At 39.6% G+C, this 9209-nt stretch overlaps 1 protein-coding gene across 1 annotated transcript; it reads right to left on the bottom strand.

The window, feature by feature from the left end:
* Nucleotides 1-272: 272 nt before the first annotated feature.
* Nucleotides 273-8564, bottom strand: nfkbie (nuclear factor of kappa light polypeptide gene enhancer in B-cells inhibitor, epsilon). Its single transcript, XM_034240150.1, has 6 exons — nt 7871-8564; nt 5238-5340; nt 2904-3114; nt 2197-2285; nt 1250-1498; nt 273-1154 (listed from the first exon to the last, which is right to left on the bottom strand). Exons 1-6 carry the CDS (start codon nt 8176-8178, stop codon nt 1086-1088), a joined length of 1029 nt encoding a protein of 342 aa, XP_034096041.1. The 5' UTR covers nt 8179-8564; the 3' UTR covers nt 273-1085.
* Between the last annotated feature and the right edge of the window lie 645 nt (nt 8565-9209).

Raw genomic sequence — 9209 nt, 5'->3', positions numbered from 1 at the left:
TATGATCAGATTTTTTTGCTGTACACAAATCACAGTAGTGCTTCACGCTATAGTCTATAAAGGGCTCATTTAATTACTTCACCTCTCCTTTTCTTTTACTAACATAGCACATATTGATATTGCTTCTTCTGTCTCCTGTTTGCACGCCCAAAATATCTTTGATTAACCCTTTTGATAAAGCTGGAGCTATCTGTGAAGAGCAGATGGTGGATAATGTCTCTTTTTAAAATGTACCTAAGATTCCAGTAACCCAGAAAAGCGTACAACGTGCATGAGTTTTCTTACCATTTTATTACAAAATAAACGGCTTATATTAACTAGACAGGGCAGTGTAATTACAAACCAAAGTACAGGAACAGTTTACTGCAGATTAAGGATAGGATGAGATAAATAGAGAAAACCGCTTGACTACATGAAGTAGCAAAGCTGAACAATCACAAAGGAGGAAGCTGCATTTTGTGTTATATATTATATTTTTATAAAATATATAAGAAAAAGCAGTGATTAGATCTCTTTGGGACACAGTTAGTTTGACATTTATTCTCTGATTACATTCCTCAAAAGTCTTTCTGTGATCGTCTGTAAGTTATTGGTGTGGCGAAAAGAAATGTTAAAAAAAAGTATGTGGCTACAATGATGGCTATGAAATAAAATGCAATCAAAGCACTGATACAGTTTGAGAAACTGTGAAAAAAAGCTATTTGAATGTCCAATATTTAAATTACAAAGGTTAATGTGATTAAGAGGTAGTATATTTTATGTTCATTTAAAATGTGGATTTGGGATTCGCATCGAGGTGGTTTGTGAGAGGCAGAATGACTGAACCAATGACTTTCTATCAGTGTGCAATACATCTGAATCACTCTGTTAGGGGGAAGTCATATTTTGTGTTGCACTCGTTTGTCTAGATAATGGATAAATACACATCAAATCAGAATGTTCTAGAAATAGAGGCACTATTTAACAAAAAAACGTTAGCTAAAAATTCTGCTTTTTTTTCCTTTTGTTTTGTTTTTAAATCAAATATCTTCACTCACATGAAGCTCCAGGCAATTTAATAAATGTTGTTAAGCCTAAGATTTAGCTCAAAACTTCACGCTGACCACCGACCTCCCGGAGATCTGGATGTCATCAAAAGGAAAAAGAGCCAGAATCTGAAAGACAAGGACACAAAAGATGTTAAAATATGTATTGTGGTCCATCTCGGTAGTCTCCGCTGACCTGTAACTTTTAAATCACAATAACTCACGTCATCGTTGCCGTCGGCCAAATCCAGCGCTGTTTCGTCCTCCATGTTTCGCAGCATTGTGTCGGCGCCGGACTGGCAGAGCAGGTTGGCGATGGCGGCGTCTTGTCTCCCGACGGCGAGATGCAGCGACGTGCAGCCGTTGAACATGGCAGCATCCACGTCGGCTCCCCAGCTGAGCAGCAGCTTCACCGACGTGATGTCGTGCAGCTCCGTGGCGAGATGGAGAGCTGTTTTCCCGCTGGTTCCTTCCTGTGAGCGCCGTGGATGGAAAATAGCAATGAGGAATTCCACAGATACACAAATGGCACACTACCATAAAGTTGGTCAATTTAATTTGTATAATTGGTTTGCTTGACATCTTTCCGTTTGCAAATATGCAGATATGTATTTTACATTTTGCATTCTTAAAAGCTGGAAAGAAAAGGCCAGATAGTCACATTGTAATGATAATAATAATAATGTACCGGATGTAAGCACTGTGATATGTTTGGCTGCTGATTTAAAGTGAGAGGAATGTCTGGGGTAGTTTTGGGACTGACTGCCAGCCCAGCCTAATCATATCTGGGATCTAATTATGTCCTATGAATCCGGCAGGAAGCCCTGAGCTCGGCTCATATCACTATCAGCATTGCACAGGTGCAGCAGCTTTATAGTCCAGAACACAACATAAGGCCAGTAAACAACAGTGTGATAATAAATACTGTCACATTGCTGGCTCATAGGAGGGATCCTCGGGGAAACCCCAAGCCCAGACTAATTAAGCAGACTTTAATGACTATGACATTTAGATTTAATCTCATAAGTGGCAGCTGAGTCGGGGCTGCAGGTACAAGTTATATATCATGGCAATTTAAACATTATTTAAAGGGTTATTTCAACTGCATTACAAAAAAACTTTTAAATAATAATATTTAATCAATTTATATAATCCTTATGATGCAACTAACCTGGATGTTCAAGTCTGCTTCTTTTTTCACCAGGAGCTTCATTATCAGATGTTGCCTGTTCAGTGCAGCCAAGTGAAGACAAGTGAGACCTGCAAGTCAAAACCTTAATGAGATGTGGGACATGGGGCTCTCTTTCAGGGCAAAGGAGACTGAGAGATGAATTCAATAAAAGCACAAATACAAACTGGTTGCCCACTGCTCCTAGTACTAGGATGGGTTACAAGCAGAGAACACATTTGACTGTGTGTGCATGTGTGACATAAAGAGGGTTTCATCCTCCGATTCTATCCATCTATCTGATTGTATACAACTGATTATGTCCTGGCGTTCAAATATGTATGCAAGAAAACACAAATTAACATTTTGTGGGTGTACAATATATCACAAACTTTTGAAGCTGGACAGTTTACAAAACCGACTTTGGTAGATACATTTCAAATGTTTCTTTTGAAGCTATATTAGTTGAGAAATAGCAACCAAGTTCATTATTTTCTTTAAAGAGCTGACAACAATAGCAATAGCAATAACAATAGCCTTGCCTTGAAAGCACCAGAACGCTATGTGACATTTCGACACACTTAACAGAGTTGCACAATCTTGGGAAGTTCAACATCAGCTACTCAAAACAAAAAACCACACAGATGGTGCAGTCAGTTAAAAATGTCTCCAAGTAACAGCAGTGATGCAGCAGTCAGTGTTTTCCTCACCTCTCCAGTTCTGGATCTCGAGGACCGGAGCCATCTTGCTGGGGGAAACGTCTCGGGTCATCTCCGTGGCGCACTCTGTCTGCCCGTGCTGGCAGGCCACGTGCAGCGCGGTGTTCCCCTCTTGGTCCTGCAGCTCAAGCCCCGCCCCCTTCTCCACCAGCTGCTTCACCACCTCCGGCAGCTTCAGGTAGGCGGCCAGGTGCAAAGGCGTCTGAGGAACACCAATCATAAAAGGATGTGTGATACAGTCAGTCTCTGATTAAATTGATTTTTTAAACCAAGGGAATAACTTTTTGATTGGCAAAACATTTGATAATCAATTAGTTGTTCTAGTCAATTATCAAGCAAACATATTTACAACTTTACTTCTGATTTATAACATTGTCCATGTAATGTCTTTGGATTTTGGACTACTTAAAACCCACAATATTCCCTCATTTTATTCAGAAAAAAATTAATCTAAAATTATTTGTTTTATGATAAAAAATTACAGTTTCATTCCTAATTTAAGTAATTATCTCGAAGATGTTAAGTTAAATTAATGTCTATTTGTTCACTATTGCTGAATAAGGTAACACAACTGTAACTGAGCCTTTAGGCCAGGGGTGTCAAACTCAAGGCCCGGGGGCCAAATCCGGCCCGCGACTTCATTTCATGCGGCCCCTCAAGAGATTGCAAAGAATATAATGTTTATTATACGGTTACATGCCGATTTACAGAAGCACGTTGCCTATAAACTACATATCCCACAATGCATCTGAAATTTGACTTTTTTCTCAGAATTTGACTTTTTTTCTCAGAACAAGTTTTTTTCTCAGAATTTGACTTATTTTCTTCAAAATATTAATTTTTTCTTAGAATTTGCCTTTTTCTCAGAATTAGATTTTTTTTTAAATCATTTTGTAACATTCTCAGTGAAGAGACTTGCAATAATTTGCCCTAGACTTCTGCTTTCAGACGTAGTTAATTATGAAGTTATTACCCTATCCGATAATAGTCCAATGCAGAGGCAATAATGTCATATAATACATTATTTTATATATATTAAATATTTATATATGTATTTTGATATATAGTCTTAAAGTTACAACCGGCCCTTTGAGTGCAACCATAATGCTGATGTGGCCCGCGAAGAAATTGAGTTTGACAACCCTGCTTTAGGCCATTGAAGAATCTATTCTAATGTTTATAAATCTGCAGTATAACAATGATGATGTTGTTGGAATATATGTAAGTTGTTGAACAAACCTTAACATTTTCAGCACAAAACAAACTCAATGACTTTTTGCAGACTCATGCTGTGTTGTGTGCAGCACAAAATCAGATCCTGGTTTCATACAAAATGATGAAAAAAATGACTTCTTTATCAAAACGATAATTGTTTGTTTTTGCTTCCCCTAGAAAGAGACCTGTAGTATTAAAGCATTGCTGTTACCACCGGTAAGTAGATGTGTGTAGTCATTGTCCTTCAACACTGCCACTTCTACTTATGTCATAGCATTTCCCAGAATGCCTTTGAATAACAACCAGAGAACAGGTCTGTACCTGTTGCATTCAGATGCATTACATATGAATAAAGAGTCCAACAGAGAAACACTCCAGCTGAGCAAGTTGCACCTCCTGTCCAAAACAAAGAAGTGGTAACGGCTGCACGGCAGTCTGATCTACTGAGGCTGCTGTGGGTGGAGAATTAGAGATCTGCTATGGCTTGACTTTATGATCATTTATCATTAGTAAGACTGAATTGCATCTGTGCACCACACAATAGCAAAAAAGGCGCAATATTGCATAATTTGTGCTTGTTCATTTCAATGCATCAAGGGAATTTCTTTTAAAAAACCTAAAGGGGTTACGCTTCTTTCAAATGTGAGGTCTTAGAATGACTACTGAGAGGAAACTGGGCAACCAACATGTCTCAGACTACCTGAGTCACAGCATGAAGTGCTGAATCTTCAGTTCAGACGTTTCCTTTTGACAGTTCTGTTAGTTTGACCTTCACTTCGGTTTTTATACTAGCAAGACTCTGGTCTGACATCTTGAAGGAACAATTCCTCCACTCACATCCACACAAGGATACTCTCCACAGCTCCCTGTTGTACCATTTCTAGAGGAGGTAGAGGAGGGGAGTTTCCATTTATAGTCCCTTATGAGCTCACACTGGAACCACCCACTGTCACGTCCCTGAGAGAGGACGGACTGCGAATAAAGAGGAACAACAGTACTCTGGAAGTACAGAGATATACATCATCCTCTCCACAATCAAGATACTACGAGGAAGTCACTTTGGATGCAAAATTCCCCCTTTTGTTTTTGAAAGATTTATGCTGCACTTACCTGGTATAAATTATTTTGGATGTCCAGGACTTCTTTTGGGAATATCTGTATCAACTGTTTGGAGATGAATTCCTCTTCATGGATGATCGCTAAGTGCAGGATGCTGCAGAAGTGACAAAGAAACATTTACATATTTATTCATCATGCTTGCACAAGCCTGAACGTTTACTTAGTTTGACATTGAGCAATCAAACCCACAAAAGAAGTAGTTGCCTCACAATTTCCCTCAGTATTCATCTCAAGAGGCTACCTCAAAATGTTACATCCAGTGGGCTGAATGGCAAGAGTTAGTAATTGGGGTATGGGGCAATAACATTTTTTAGAACAAATAGCATAGTGTGTTGATAAAGTCAGGTATAAGTGGTTGACAAAAAATACCCTAACCTCAAAACTGCTGTGGAAAGTTGAACCAAACAAATGTGTGAATCAAGCAGGAAATGGCACCAGAGCTTAATTTAAACTAAACTAGAACAACACAAATAGACTCGTTATCTGTAAAGTGATTTGAATGGGTTTATAGCAAGGTTTAAATTGCTCATATTTCAGGCTTCATATCGAAAGCAACACAACGCAGGATGAGGATGCATGTATTGAAGTATTTATAGCGTACTACAAACTGAAGTCACTGTGCTCTCTTAAAGTTCAGCAGTGAGTTTTAATGTCAAGTCGGAGACAGACAGTGTGGGATTAAACAATGCCACTGCACAGACATGTCATTCAGTCAAATATAACACTTTAAACTAGTTTGAACTTTAGTGCTCCATTGAGATAATGTTATTTTGTGTTAGCATTTAAGTCCGTCTAGAAAATAAATGAAGGGAAACGCTAACCCTTTATTAACAACAAATGAATGATAAATGAATAAAAGTATATAGTATCTGATTGATTCAACACATACCTGCCTGCAATAAAATAGCAATGCATGATGTACTGTATTATGTGCCTTTTGACTATTTGTTTGCTATTCTCTAACCCTGATCTACATTTCTGTTTTTTTTAAACTATTATATGACTTTTTATAGACCCTCCAATAATCCATTAATCTAGAAAATAATGAATTCATTGATAATAAAAATATACTTCGTTACAGATCTACTAGTTTATCCAGTTTAATGTCACTACTGGCTGTTTTAAATGTGTAAACCAAAGCATTTGGCCCACTTAAGAGTCGACACCTTGAGCAGGGATTTCCTGGTTTGACTAAGACTTGAATGAATAAGAGCTAAAGAATCCCACGGGGGGAAACAGTAATGTTTGCATGATACTCTTTCACAGGCTCAGTCAGTTTGCGTTGTTTCAGGTGTTTTTCCCCCCTCCCAAGTATCTATAGTTAGGATGTGAGAATGAAACCATGTGTGGCTCCAGCAACCAGCAAGCGGAAATGAAAAGAGGTCAAAGACACAACAACAGTTCTACTACGGTGGGACTACATCAATCACTGGATTACACTACAGGAGTCATTAGCAGCTCTGCTTCACGTCAAAACAGACTGCTGACTTGGCAACAAAAGAGGAGTGGGTCACACAAGAAACAACTGATAACACTGTGAAGGAGGTTGAGGTATTTGGATTGAAAAAAAAGTTTCATTGACTCAAACTGAAAGGATAAACAGCCATTGTGATGACAAGTAACACACTGACATTTACAGATGTCTGCTGTGGTAGAAGAAGAAAGAAAGCAGCTGGTGAATTGTGGGATACACCAATAAAAACATGCACACACTGTCCTATCCTGATCAACAAGTTTTCTGGATCAAATCCGTCCTAAGTGCTGCCTCAAAGCATGTGCTTGTCTGAGCTGCATGGGGAAGTCCAGGCCTATCTGTTTCACTTCTGTTTTCTCACTGAGCAACGCCTCACAGTAGTGCATCCACATTCATGACACGGACACAAAAAGAGTCTGAAGTATCACACTGTATGAAATCCCCTGCAAAACCAGTATCACATGAAGAGCTGTGGCTACAATGCTGTGTGATTTACAGTCTCCACTAACTTCTATATATGGATGTTTCCACCATCTGATCAAATTGAGTGAGCTTGCACTACCAGAGCTGAAACAACAGAACAAGAACCAGCAACTACTTTTATATTGAAGTTTTCAAGCAAAAAAGGCCCAATTTTCTCTAGTTTCATCTTCTCAAATGTGATCTGTTGCTTGTCTCAGTTTTATATCTTTGAAAACTGCATAACTTTGGGGTGCACTCCTGGACTTTTATTACGGGCATTTTTCATTAATTCTGACATTTTGAGAAAAAGAAAACTGATCATGGTTGGTAGACAATATTAATTATAGGTCGCATCCCTAATAACCAGAGCTACTGTTGTCAAAAAAAGAACAATGCACAGTGCTAATTAAATACAACTTTGCTATGTTCAGAGAAAACGGGGTGGACATTTTCAAAATACATGAATTCTGGGGTAAATAAAAAAATAACTGCGTTTCTCTTCCAACCTTGTTCTTTATTGGATACTGCAGACTACTTCATAATAGACTTGTTGAAATGGTTCAAACTTAAACAAGAAATAGAATTGCAAGGCACCATGTTTAGTATGCATCGTTGGGCCTTTCAGCAAAGACCCAGGAAAGCTCAGAAAATATTAAATAAATACATAAATAACTGAGAATAAACATACGTGTCTCCATCATCAGTGAAAGTTGCGAGCAAGTTCTCCTCCTGTTCAGAGAGTTCAGAGCTCGGTGCTTGCTCCTCCAGCGTGGAGCCATCTACTATCTCCGTCAGACTCTCCACCGTGATGGACGAGGACTCATAAGCCGAGTCGAGGCGCTCCTCCACGGCGGAAAACTTGTCCCTCGTCCCGCTGAAGTCGACGCTCGGCTCTCGGGGCTCCTCAGACTTCAGTATGGAGCGGTACGAGTCGATGCCCGAGTCTGTGCGGTTATCCTCCAGCGACTCATCTTTCCTGCAGTCGTCGCTCGCCATGGTGGTGTTTCTCTGGGTTTCCCCCTCCCTCCTTCCCCGAGGATTTAGAGGCTACTTGCGGGCTTTCGATGCTCTGTGACCGGACTCCGAGGAAACCACTGCTCCTTTGTGAAACCAGAGGAAGGAGCCACTAACCGATAATACATTACCCCCCCAGCGACAGGCCCTCTTCACCTTTGATCAATTGTAGACTGTTTAAAAGTTTACTACGGTCATGTCAGATTTTCGTGTGTTAAAAACAAGTGAGAAGAGGCGAAACGGCCACCCGTCGTCTAGATATCCGGTAACATCATGCGCTCCGGGCGCAGAGCATATGAGCAATGAAAGGCGATAAGCTGACATGTGAAAGGCGAAGCTGTTTTTGTCACGCGGGGGAATCCCCAGTGCGCGCGAACGTAAACACACACTATAAACGCGCGCGCACACATTCACTTCAACTGGAACAGCGTCAAGGTTCAACAGAGTAAAAGCGGAAGAAGTGAGATTTTCAAAATAAAACTGTTATAGACATTTGTAATTAAAGGTCCCATGTCATGGCCATTTCTACTGATCATAATTCCATTGTTGAGGTATACTAAAAATAAATGTACATTGTGCAATACCTGGTGAATAGACATACAATACAGAGATGCTGTGAGAAAGCAATGTGATTTTGGAAAATTGTACAATTTAAATATATTCTAGTAGACCTCAACAATGGAAATATGATCAGTAGAAATGGCCATGACATGGGACCTTTAAGATAGAGAACCGCAGTGATGCATCCTAAAACCCTGAAGTAAGTTAGCATTTTTACCACGTCCGGTTCCTTCGATAAAAAGCAATGCAATTTCTCCATTGGATTTTGGAAAATAGCTCCAAATAAGGTCTGTGTTTGACACAAATTGAAGAGACAGATCACGTTTTGTTCTACGACATTAAATACATCAGCAGTGACCCCGCTGGTGATTTTTTAAGAGTTTACGTGTCTGAAAAACGATGGTTGTTAACAAGTGGCTGAATAAGACTACAGAAGTTGTCCAGGCCGTTTT

The sequence above is a fragment of the Gymnodraco acuticeps genome, unplaced genomic scaffold (genome assembly GCF_902827175.1).
Source record: "Gymnodraco acuticeps unplaced genomic scaffold, fGymAcu1.1, whole genome shotgun sequence".
NCBI lineage: Eukaryota > Metazoa > Chordata > Actinopteri > Perciformes > Bathydraconidae > Gymnodraco > Gymnodraco acuticeps.
This window is presented reverse-complemented; position numbering and strand designations above follow the sequence as displayed.